Below are 13,153 nucleotides of genomic sequence, written 5' to 3'. Positions count from 1 at the left end.
TTCTGTAGTTCCTCTTCCGTTTGCACCAGTCTGCAAGTCCCTCCATAATTCAATTCAAGCAGCTTACCCTCACCTACAAAACTCTCACCAACGCTTCCCCTCTATACAGCATTAACCTCATCATGAAATATATGCAGCGTGACCTCTGTGCTCCACCTCAGACCTACACCTCTCCTCCCCTTCCATAACTACCTCTCTTACTCCTCCTCTCGCACTGCTTCCTACCCACCAAACTAGACAGACCAGTGTTCTGTTCCAAGAACGTTTACTTAGTTGCTTTTCGGGTAAGAGTGAAACAAGTTTGTGTTCCATTTTTGTAATGTTCGTGTGGTTAAACTGATATTTTATTATTTATTTATTTATTAACAGTTTTTTATATAGCGCAGCATATTCCGTTGCGCTTCACAATTAGAACAACAGTAATAGAACAAAACTGGGTAAAAACAGACAGACATAGAGGTAGGAAGGCCCTGCTCACAAGCTTACAATCTATAGGGAAATAGGCATAGATACACAAGGATTGATGCTACCTATTGCATAATGGTCCACCAGATTGCTAGGTTCTTAATGGGTTGTATGATATGATCACCCCGCAATGTTGGCCAAGTGTCAGGAGGGTGTGAGAGTAAAGAGAGACAAGATATGTGATGTTATGTGTACTGTACAGAGAGGATGTAATTGGATAGGGAAGCACTGAAGGTTATGTGGGTGGGTCTGGAATTTGATAGGCTTGTCTGAAGAGGTGAGTTTTCAGGGAACGTTTAAAGGTTTGGAGACTAGAGGCGAGTCTTATTGTGCGTGGGAGGGCATTTTTTTTTGTCCTGTATTCTTTTTACTTTGGTGTTGTGTTGTGATAAATATGTTATACTAGACATTTTGTGAAATAAGGAATTGCAGTGTGAAGATGCATTGATGGCACAGTGACAGTTACACTTAGGACTTCATTCAGTAACCTGGAATTGCGGGTGCGATGTGCCACAATGCAGGGATGTGCGGCTATTTACCATATATAACACCCCCAAGAACATGGCTATAGCTCCAAGTTTCATGGCAGCATAGAGAAATTGTTGATATAGGCTTCTCACAGGGTTCACGCTCTGGAACATTGCATCCTCAATATGCGGATAACTGAACTGATCCCTTACACTGTGAATTATAGGGGTGCAGTTGCAATGTGATGATAGTGGTGTTGGAAAGTTTTAAATTGAGGGTTAATACAGCCAATTTATTATTGAGTTGTTGTCTGTCTATTTGTCTTTCCGTCCGTCCACATGTTACTGGATGTTATATCGGATACTGTATACCCAAAGGGTATCAAGTCTTCTGGAGCAATTATTGGGGTATTCTATGCCACGTCTGTACCGAATGTTGTGAAATGTCAAACAATGTGAACTGCACTGAATCGTCATGATGTTAGGCTGAGAGGCTTACATCCTATGGACCTATTTGCTTAATTTACTGCGACAAAATGATCAAACATAGCGGATCGGAAAAAAGAAGCACTTAAAACTGAAAGCTCCCACAAGCTGGTCCTTCACCACTCAATAGGCCTGACTCTGAGTCAGCTGCGGTTACACCTAAGGTACTTTGCTCATGCGCAAGACCCATTCTGTGCGTTCGTGAATTGTTCCGTTGGCTTAGGATGCAGGCTGGCATCAGACTGTCATTGATTGACAGTCTGATGGCGTTTCGGGGACGGGGAGGGGGCAGTGACAGGCTCTGTTTGCTGTTTAGGGGGTGGGAAGAGGCCAGGGATCTCCGTCGTAGGATAGAGATTTCCTGGCCACTTCAACGGGTGGTACCATGGTTGCTGTAAGCCGCTCAATCGTGGATGCTTTGATCTGATGCTGCATCCTAGGACGCAGGTCGTATCATTATTGCAGCAGGAGGCATCTGCATGTAATAGACGCCTCCTACTGCATTTACATACAGCGCTATCACTCCTGCATTTCCCCTCTGGCTGCCCCCATCCCCCGTGGACCCCCCGCCAGCACCTTATTGCCGCAGCTCCCGCACATACCCGAGGTCCGCTACAGCCGCGGCTCAGCACAGTGACTGGACTGTAGATACAGAGCAGTAGCTGGTGTCACTGCAGGTCCGCCGCAGCTCAGCGCCAGAGCCGTAACTAGACTTTTTGGTGCCCTGTGCCAGAGAGAGAATTGGCGCCCCCCCCCCCCCCCCCCCATTTTTCCAATAGGGACATAAGGCGCATGCCTCGTGGGGAAGGGGCATGACACCATTGATCCCAGAGAAAGCCCATGCTATGATGCCCTCTCCCACATTTATAGAACACTGCAAGAAAATGGATTTGGACACAAATCCTCTTTATACCACATTCATGCACTTCACTTGAGAGCTCATTGTATTCAGTTACAATACCCTTTATTACATGACATATTTCAATATACTGCCATACCCAGGATTCAAACCTATATTCTGTTTAATTCTAATCAAACACCATACTTGCTGAGCTATTTGATCCTGCATAAAAACTATGAACACTATAAGAAGCTACTGGTACTTTGTAAATAACTAATAAGCATTACAATTGGGCAGATCTATGTAGTGTGCAGCCACACATCCAATCCCTTGCAGAGACACACTACATAGATCTGCTCAGCTGCAATGCTGATCATTTATTCACAAAGTACAAGGTAAGCTTCAAATAGTTAGAATTATATAGCTTAGAATGATCTACCTTTCTATGTAAAGACAGATGGCTCAATGAATAACTTGTCTGACTGCAATACCACAGGCAATGGGTTAGAATCCCAGGTATGTCAGCATCTTAAATGTAATAAAGGACAGTGTGACTGAATAACAAAGAAATCTCAAGTTAAGTTCATTAATGGTGTATAGGTATTAGCAACAGAAGGGGTCAAGTTAGGAGACAGGGACGGTCAGGAGATGCTGGGCTTCAAAAAGGAGGGAAGCTGCAAGTGAAAGTAATTAAAACAGATAACTGACAAGTGCTGCCAACAGCGCCCCCTACCCTGCAGCGCTATGTGCGGTGCTCCCTCCGCACACACCTAGTTACGGCCCTGCTCAGCGCAGTGACTGGACTGTGGATACAGAGCAGTAGCAAGTGTCACCTTCAGTCTCTGACTAGTTTCGCTACAATATAAGAACTCGGACTTACTATAAGCGGCCAAACAGCAATACAGCTGCAGCATCATCTCCCATCTTCCGCTCAGTCAACATCTAGATGCCGATGAGAATTAGGAGCTATGAAATCAGACTGAACATACATTGTGAAAGGTCCATTTTAATGTGGATCCTCACACAGTCAGACTGAGCAACTAATGTTTTATCTGCCAGTCCTACTTGTATCTATTTGGATGTGGACCTACAGTGAACAGTGATATAATTACTGCTGAATGCATTGTTTTTAGATACGGATGAAACAATTATTGAGATTTTTATATATGCATTTTTATCTTCGAGGAGCCAGACATTTTAGAAATTAAATATTTATTTATTTATTTATTATTATAAAAGTGTCTTGCATGTCTGTTCTACCACGATAAGTTTTTAATAAGTGCAGAACCATCCACATTTTGTTTTGCAGGGTCTAATAGGTTACTGCTGCTGGTTGTACATATAATGGATAGACATCATTTTTTTTTTATATATATTTTACTTATTTAACTGAACTTCTTTACACTCACCATCAAGCACTGTTAAATTTGTGGCATTCCACAAATAAATTATAATGATGATGATGATGATACTCTCTCCATTTATTTTTCAATGGACCATGCTCTTTAGGAATCTGGTACTTTTCAGAGATCTTTTCTCACATATACTTATTCTCTGATTTTCACGATGAAGCTCTTCTTTTGAAATGCAGTAACAAACTATAGGACCTGTCACAGACAGATATATTTACTTTTAAATGAATGAAATAATGTTTATACAAATAGACTGCAATCAATTAATTCTGTGGACACTAAAAACAACTGAGTGCTCCAGGGGTGAACACTGGTGCAACCAATTGTTGTCTAATTTTAATTGATCAATTATTAAGAAAAAGTTTTACAGGCATATTTATCAACATTATCTAATACATAAAAATGAAAATTTGTCCTTCTGTCCTTCTCTCTTTCTATACAAATCCACAGTTTACAAGCGAAGATCATGAAATTCTACATACAAGCGTATTAAAACATGGCGGAGGCAACTAAAACAATTTGAAATCCCTAGCACCCCTAGAGGGGCAGACAGCAGCACAGAGTATATCAGGAGACAGCATAACTCCGGAATTGCTGGAGCAATGTACTCAGAAAGTGGTACACATATGCCTTACAATCTGGCAACAAACATTGTGGGGGGAAGACACCCCTAGCACCCCTAGGGGTGGGACAGCAGCACAGAGTATGTCAGCAGACAGCAAAACTGTGGAAGGTCTGGAGCAATTTACACCAAACTTGGTACACATCTGATTTGAAATCTTGGAACAAACTCTTTGGGGGTTAGACACCCCTAGCACTCCTAATGGTGGGACAGCAGCACAGAGTATTTCAGGAGACAGCAAAACTGGGGAAGGCCTGGAGCAATTTACACCAAACTTGGTACACATTTGACTTACAATCTGGGAACAAACTCTGTGGGGGTTAGACACCCCTAGCACCCCTAGGGGTGGAACAGCAGCACAGAGTATTTCAGGAGACAGCATAACTCCAGAATGCCTAGACCAATTTACAAAAAAACTTGGTACACATATGACTTACAAGCTGGGAACAAACACTGTGGGGGTAAGACACCCCTAGCACCCCTAGGGTTGAGGCAGCAGCACAGAGTTTTTCAGCAGACAGCATAACTCTGGAATGCCGAAGCAATTTACACCAAACTTGCTACATATATGACTTACACTCTGGGAACAAACACTGTGGGGGTAACACACCACTAGCACCCCTAGGGGTGGGCCAGCAGCACAGACTATATCAGGACATGCATGATATGTCAGTGATGACAGGGCTGCATGTGACAGGGGCAATGACATGATGTGAGGAGGGGAATGGAGGTAGCATGAACCCACACACTGAAAGTTATATAGTGGAAGTAGCACGGTCCCCCAGCAGCACAGAGTATATCAGGAGATACATAATGTGCTGTGCTATATAAGAAACTGTGCATACCTCCCAACATTTCTTCTTTATAAAGCGGGACACACGCTCCCGAAAAAGGGGTGTGACCTAAGGAAAAGGGGCGTGGCTTCGTGGGAGGACCCACGATCGCGAGCCACGCCACCATTTCCGTCACTGAGGGGGCATGCTGGCATGCTGGCATGCCTCCTCTCCCTCTGACTTCAGTGAATAGACGCTGTGCGCATGCGCACAGCGTCTATTCACCGCTGCTCTGCTAAGCAGGGCAGCGACAGACAGAGCCTCCCAACTGCCCCCCCCCCCACCGCGGGACACTGCGGCCCGCGGGTGGGACAGCCCCCAAAAAACGGGACTGTCCCGCGAAAATTGGGACAGTTGGGAGGTATGACTGTGGAGTGTTTGGAGGAGGAGGATCTATCTAAGTACTTATCTAATATATAACAGCGAAAATTTGACTTCTGTCCATCTGTCTTTCTATACAAATCCACAGTTTACAAGCGAAGATCGTGAAATTTTACATACGAGCGTATTAAAACACGGCCGAGGCAACTAAATTAATGTATAGTGGGAAGAGCAGGGTTCCTTGGGGATCAAAAAGGGGTCCGGCCACTACACAAAGTGGGTCAGGGAAGCAAGATATGCCTATATACTAGATCTTCAACCAACGTAAATTAACGAACAACTATCATTCTAATTTACCATCCTCATCCCGTAGCAGAACACGGGTATTCAGCTATCTACAATGTTATTTATACTGTGTGTTTAATATTTACATTTATTTTGGTAAACAGACATTCTTAAAATCCCAGACAACGCCGGGTACTGCAGCTAGTCTTTACTAAAATAATGTGAAAAATTGTGCTTTCCCAACCTTTTCACATTATTTAAGTATCACCTAAAAGTACTAAAGAGCAATTGGGGGAGAAGACCAATGCTCAGTCCCCACTGTTGGACATAAGTTTATCTTTGATTTTTTTTACAAATACATGTTCAGGGGGCTAGGGTAGAGGCAGGGGGTATGGCAGAGTCAGCGGTGGTGGCAGTGTCAGGGAGAGAGAGGAGAAAAGAGAGGGGAGACAGAGAGAGGCATAAGAGAGAGAGGGTGATGGGGAAGGATGAGAGTGTGGAGAGAGACAGAGGGTGTCAGGAAGAAAAAGAGAAGGGAGCAAGAGAGAGAGAGAGAGAGAGAGAGTGTCAGCGAGAGAAAGAGTGAGAGAGGAGAGACAGTAAGAGGGAGGGGGAGCGAGCAGGAGAGAGAATGTGTTGGAGAGAGAGAGAGAGAGAGAGAGAGAAAGCTTTCAGGGAGAGAAAGAGGGATAGAGAGGGAGAGAGAGTGAATCAAAAGAGAGAGAGAGAGGGAGTGGGAGCGATTGGGAGAGAGAGGGAGGGAGACACAGAGAGAGGGGAGCAAGATAGAGGGAGAGAGTGTCAGGGTGAGAATGAAGGAGAGACAAAGAGAGGGAGAGTGAGAGGGGTGCAAGAGAGAGAGGGGAGAGAGGTAGGGGGAGTGAGCGGGAGAGAGAGGGAGGGAGTCAGGGGGAGAGAGAGAAAGCCCCACATGGAGATAGAGGGCGTCAGGAAGCGAGTGAGAGATAGAGCGCGCCAGGGAAAGAGGGTGAGACAAAGAGAGGGAGAGGGGTGCAAGAGAGAGAGAGGGGAGAGATATAAAGAGAGAGAGAGAGAGAGAGAGAGGGGTAGCGAGTGGAGAGACACTACCTGTTTTAGCCTGGCTAGACTTCAACACAGGTCTCTGATGGGGATGGGCACTTCACAGCATTAGTCCCCGCCCCCTTACCACTTACGAATCATGGTGCTGCAGTGCCCTACTGCCAGGAGCCAGCCAGGTAGGGGTAGAGTGGACCGAGCCAATATTTGCCGCAGTGTGTGTGTGTGTGTGGGGGGGGGGGGGGGGGGCCTGGACGACCACCCTGTATTGAATCCAGACCTGCTGGTAAGTATCAATGACAGACAAGCAGCCAGGTGCGGTATGACTGGCCAACAGTTGTAATCAGGAAGAAAGGAGAATGTTACCATGATGAACGTGACAAACCTTTCTTGCTGGTGTGGTTTCTTCTTACTTTCTTTCGGGAGCAGCCGAGGCTCCAGCATGTTCTTTATGTTCACCAACAGTCACGTGTGGCAGTGTTCCTGTAAGCCTAACCCTCCCAATAGGGCCTATCCCTAACTACCCCATCTCCCCTCCGCGCACCCTAACCCTCTCCATCTGCACCCTCATGGTTGACATTTCAGATGTTGACATTGTGAACATGTTGACATTCTAGACATGTCGACATGTTGAACCATGCCAACATTCATTGTAGTATCGACATTATGCATGTTGAAATGGTTACTGCAGACAGTCTGGCCGGATACTCAGCACCCCACCCTGTCCCAGCCAGCTACAGAGCTTCCTGTGCACATCTGGCGATTGCTGTTACCGGTGAGCCGCAGTCACTTCGCTCTGATGCAGGTCTGAGGAGCGCACACGTCAGCTGAAGAGCAGTGACAGCAGCTTAGCAAAAAGGCAATGTACAGTTAAAGACACAAACAAGCTGAAATAAACATGAGCAGCAACGGGCCCAGTGACATGACTGTACTGTTCCCATTGACGGCTGCCAACAGGCGTCTGCACAGCACGCTATACCCCAGCTCAGAGATAATTATGGCATTCTCAGTGACTGGCAGAAAGCAGGTTTTACACTGACATTTTCAGTGCTGGCGTCTGATTCATTTATTCAGATTTAATTTCAGCTGTATAATTGAAAGTAATTTATTATTTATCTAATTTATATCATTTCAAAATAGTGTTTAGCATTAATAATTCATACCCTTAGCAGCAACGCTTTTCCAAGTATTTATTTCACACAGTGTTTCAACAGCACTTTTAATATTTGAAATATGCTCAAGAGGTAAAAGAAATGTTGGTGTATATCATCTACAAGGTGGGGAAGAACGATATAAAAATAGAATTAATTCAAATAATACCTTTAGCAGGGGTGGATCAATAGAGTAGAGGGCCCGTGTCCAACACCCATGCAGACTCCTCCCCCTTCCCGCTCACCAGAGGAACTCCTCAGTGGAATAGGGTTTTTTGTCCTTTTATTTTTTCCCTTCAGTCTGCTATCAATTATTTAGAAATCTGGATTACCATGGCAACCACAGTCACATGGCACATTATGTATTGAGCAGAGAGGCTTTGAAGCGCCCCTTACCATGAAACAGCAGCGATTGCTCTAATATGGTAATGCAGCAGGAGGTGTTGCCAACAACCCATCCCCCTACCCCCCAAGGTCATCCGACTGTCTATCACTGACAGTCTCACCCCATACTGCAACCGATGTCACAGACCCGTAGCGCAGTCCGGGTCCGGCGCAAGTGCAAAGTACCAAACATTGGTACATTGTGGCATGCTCTGCCAATGCAACGTGACCTGAATCAGGCCCTGTGACATCATTCTTCTCCTCTCCTCTGGCATCACAGGACAAGCTGAGAGCTATGAGCCTCCACAGACAGGCTAAGTATGGTGGACATTGTTGTTGGCCCTCCAGAGAGATTTTGAAAGGAGATAATCATTTGTAGGAGAATAGCACATGTATGCTGGAAATCTTCAATTAGAGTTAGGAGCTTCAAATGGATTATTATCAAAGGTAATGATAAACAATACTACTCAAAGTATAAAATCACACACATAAAAACCTAATAGAGCATAGGTTAACTGTACGACCGCCAACCCTACATCATTGCTACAAGTGACAAGTCTTAGCGCAACACAACTGTCAATCATCTCTGATGTTCACTGTTCTTTCAAGCAGTTCTGAGCTAGAAGGTGCGAGAACATAACACAAAGAGTTGGCAAGGCTGGACTGAATAAACAGGTGAAAACTGGAAAGTTCACCTATGTCATAACCATGTAGGCAATACCAAGGAAGCTTAACAAATAGATCCAGCATACAATAGCACAAAAATCACTGCTGTATAAGAAACACCCAATATCAATACTAAAGGCATCATCACAGCTAAAGAAAGTAGGATGTAACAGTATAATAGGCATCTGCGGCTTACCTGCCTCGGGCGAGCTTCGCATCACTGACCAAGGGGTTGTGTTGCTGCCAGATGAAGGAGCAAGAGCATGTTGTGCCCTCCAGGCTAACGGGTAGGGTGCTGTAATAAAGAATAGCGCGTGAGATACATGGTGTACATTGGCATGAAGTGTGACTGCAGTTTATTAACCCCTCAATAGCTTACCGAGATAAGTCAACAATTTGCCGTAGCGCAGATATACACCATAACACTTACGTTTCCAAGGCAGCTTAGGATACATTAAGTATTATATTCAGGGGCCCAATAATGAATGAGTGATAAAACTCATAGTGAATGATAAAACTTGTTGTGTATGATAACTGGTGCTCCAGCCAATCAGCTCCTGTCATGTGTTTGAAAAATGACAGTTGGGAGCTGATTGGCTGGAGCACCATTTATCACGTGCAACGAGTTTTATCATTCACATTGAGTTTTATCACTCATTGATAACTGTGTACATGTAAGAATCGTCATCATCATCATCATCATCAACACAAAAACTGAGCCCATCCTCCTGTAAGGCAGGTATTTTCGTAGATACATGCACCCCAAATTATGATGCATCTTACAGGGCGTCCTTAACGTGCATCTTTCCTGCAGTGAGAATGCTGACAGACGTTTTGTGCACGTCTCCAGGGCAGCCAACAGGGGGGGACTGTGGGGACTAGTGTCCCGGGCCCTTACAGAGAGGGGGCCCACCCCTGGCTCCTACCGCCAATACCTGTAGAGCTGTACCAGTCTGTGAATCAACAGCAGTCTGATGCGCAGGGAGGACTTTTTAAAACAAGCCTTATCGGCGCATCAGCTCTCTGTGAACCGTTCCTGTAGGTCCACCACACTCCACCTATATGTAATGTCACAATGTATGACATAAGGGTGGAGCATTGCGGCAGAATCTATTTTTTGGGAGGGAGGGGCCCTGTCTCGTTTGTCAATCCCGGGCTTTACAATTTCTGATGGCAGCCCTGCACGTCTCTCTTATGGAGACACCGAGCAGTACTGAAGGTGAGCAGCAGTGGCTCTGGCTACAAGTAAGCATTGGGAATTGCTGCATCATAGACGTGGTGGAGGTCTAAGGGAAGAACCCCCCGCCAAAGTTCTGTTCAAGGGAATGGAGGGCAATCAAAAACATGTATTTACAAGGGAAGCCAGATCTGACAGATACATACTAAGCTTGCAGTATATAAATGCATTAGGTAAATATGTGAACACACAACAAATAAATATTCATATGCTACATGAAATATCTTTTATAGGTGGATAGTTTCATCTCTGACGTGTGTGTCTGACGGTAGTAATCTGCTGGACAGCTATACATATTCATGAGTATCACTGGGTGTGGCCAGTCCATCTACTGGCCGGAGCACCAATCAGAGTGCTCCAGAGAAACATCCTGGGATATGAACAAGTTATCATACATCAAATCCCATACTTACCCCGTCAGCCCCTTAACTTACTTTAATCACAGTCACCCCATCTTGCTTTTTCACTCAGAAAGGGATATGGGTGGGTCTGATCTCCGGGGCACTGGACAAGTGTGTATCCAGCTTAACCCTTTATGATCCCTTGTCCATTTAAACTTTGGCAAAATCGTTATGCGAACAGTAATTGGAGTTGCTAGAGTATCCAAATATCGAAGTAGAAGGAAATGCAATGTTTTGGTGTACGAGCTACTGTACAATGCTAGCAAATCGTCCAATAGGCCGAAAGTCCAATCGTCAAAATGACCAAACCATATTTTTTGGGTGGTTACTTATGGCATCAATCTTCTACTTTACCAGTGTCATCACTGGGATACACCGGATGCACACCATGGGTCATAAAGGGTAAGGGGGTAATTATTATATGACACAGTGCCAGAGGGTATTTTTTTTCCTTCAGTAAACGTAATTATAATTTAAAAACTGTGTCAGAGCATACTTACAGAGTTTTTCATTCTCCTTTCCGGGAGAAGCAACGTGTCACTTCAGGGGGTGGGGCCTTACTGACTCATCATTAGGCCCTGCCCCCAGCACTAGGAAACACCCACAATTCGCGGGACTACAGAGAAGGGCAGAGCTTAAGGCCTGCCCCCAACTCAGGAAAACACCCACGATTCGAGAGTTCGCAGTGAGGGGCGGAGCTATATTGCTTATTTCAGCCATTTAGCCCCACTCCTTCCAACGGCCCCGCGATTGCCGGTGATTTTTACACCATCCAGGATGCAGGAGAGTCGCCTACCCTTCTGGGGCTGCGGGGGGCTGCTCCAAATATCGGGAGCTTCCCGCAGCTTCTGGGAGGGTAGGGAAGTATGTGTCAGGGGTTACTCAGGGTATCTTTGTCTTATATTCAATTCTGTTTGAAGATCTGAAACAATGAAATTGTATTATTCTATTTATAGGGTACTACAAAGTAGTTGTGGAGCGTTGTTACAATGTGGAATTGGGAAGAGAGTCGGATGGAGGGAGACGGAGAAAGCCAGATAGAAGTGAAAGAGAGCTGGGGAGAGGAGGGAGGGAGACGGTAAAGAGAGGGCAGTGCGAGACTGTCACTAGACTAATGAGATACTGTAGAAATAAAGATGACAATGACAGGCACAACAGCTACAGTTACCTATGGAGTCCCAATTTTTTTATGCATTTTGCGTAGGTACAAAATACTAGTAATAACTATGGACCTTGGAGTGTAGTGATATCTTCTGAGTGATGTGGCTCGCTGTGGAAGTGTTCTATGATGCAATGTATACCTGGCAGTTAAGGTAAAATACACCTGTATAGGAGGAAACTCAGGAAAGCCTCATAAACTACCAGTTAATTGTACAATTCCAATTTGCATTTGTGTAGTAAAAGGAGTGATAATGTAGCATAGTGAAAGGAGTGATAATGTAGCATAGTGAAAGGAGTGATAATGTAGCATAGTGAAAGGAGTGATAATGTAGCATAGGGAAAGGAGTGATAATGTGGCGTAGGGAATGGAGTGATAATGTAGCATAGTGAATGAAGTAATAATGTAGCATAGTGAAAGGAGTGATAATGTAGCACAGTGAAAGGAGTGATAATGTAGCATAGGGAAATGAGTGATAATGTAGCATAGGGAAAGGAGTGATAATGTAGCGTAGGGAATGGAGTGATAATGTAGCATAGTGAATGAAGTAATAATGTACCATAGTGAAAGGAGTGATAATGTAGCATAGGGAAAGGAGTGATAATGTAGCATAGTGAAAGGAGTGATAATGTAGCATAGGGAAAGGAGTGATAATGTAGAATAGTGAAAGGAGTGATAATGTAACGGTTCCGGTATGAATGGTCGACCATGTTATGGTCGACAGTCATTAGGTCGACCACTATATGTCGACATTGACATGGTCGACATGGGCACATGGTCGACACATGAAAATGGTCGACACATGAAAAGGTCGACATGAGTTTTTTTACTTTTTGGTGTCGTTTTTTGCCTAAAGTGACTGGGAACCCCAATTAGTGCACCGCGTCCCCTCGCATGGCTCGCTTCCCTCGCCATGCTTTGGGCAAGGTGCCTTCGCTCCCGCTACCGCTTCGCTCGGCACAGATTACCATTCCAATCGTAGTCCATGTGGATCGTAAAGTATGGAAAAGTTCCCCAAAAGAAAAAAAAGTTTCAAAACTCATGTCGACCTTTGCATGTGTCGACCATTTTCATGTGTCGACCATGTGTCCATGTCGACCATGTCAATGTCGACAAATAGTGGTCGACCATAACATGGTCGACCATGCGAACGGATACCATGTAGCATAGTGAAAATAAGAATTTACTCACCGGTAATTCTATTTCTCATAGTCCGTAGTGGATGCTGGGGACTCCGTAAGGACCATGGGGATTAGCGGCTCCGCAGGAGACTGGGCACAACTACAAAGAAAGCTTTAGACTACTGGTGTGCACTGGCTCCTCCCACTAAGACCCTCCTCCAGACCTCAGTTAGGATACTGTGCCCGGAAGAGCTGACACAATTA

At 44.9% G+C, this 13,153-nt stretch overlaps 1 protein-coding gene across 2 annotated transcripts in view; it reads right to left on the bottom strand.

Annotated features, from left to right (window-relative positions):
* The window catches only part of CTBP1 (C-terminal binding protein 1), a 957,378-nt gene that overhangs the window by 564,549 nt on the left and 379,676 nt on the right, over positions 1 to 13,153 (bottom strand). For both annotated transcript variants that reach the window (XM_063924924.1, XM_063924926.1), the window contains exon 3: positions 9,168 to 9,266. In XM_063924924.1, coding sequence (XP_063780994.1) covers positions 9,168 to 9,266 — 99 coding nt within the window. The remainder of the gene's footprint in view (positions 1 to 9,167; positions 9,267 to 13,153) is intronic.

The sequence above is a fragment of the Pseudophryne corroboree genome, chromosome 1, assembly GCF_028390025.1.
Source record: "Pseudophryne corroboree isolate aPseCor3 chromosome 1, aPseCor3.hap2, whole genome shotgun sequence".
NCBI classification, from domain to species: domain Eukaryota; kingdom Metazoa; phylum Chordata; class Amphibia; order Anura; family Myobatrachidae; genus Pseudophryne; species Pseudophryne corroboree.
The sequence above is the reverse complement of the archived record's forward strand: the minus strand, read 5'-3'. Positions and strand labels throughout refer to the sequence as shown.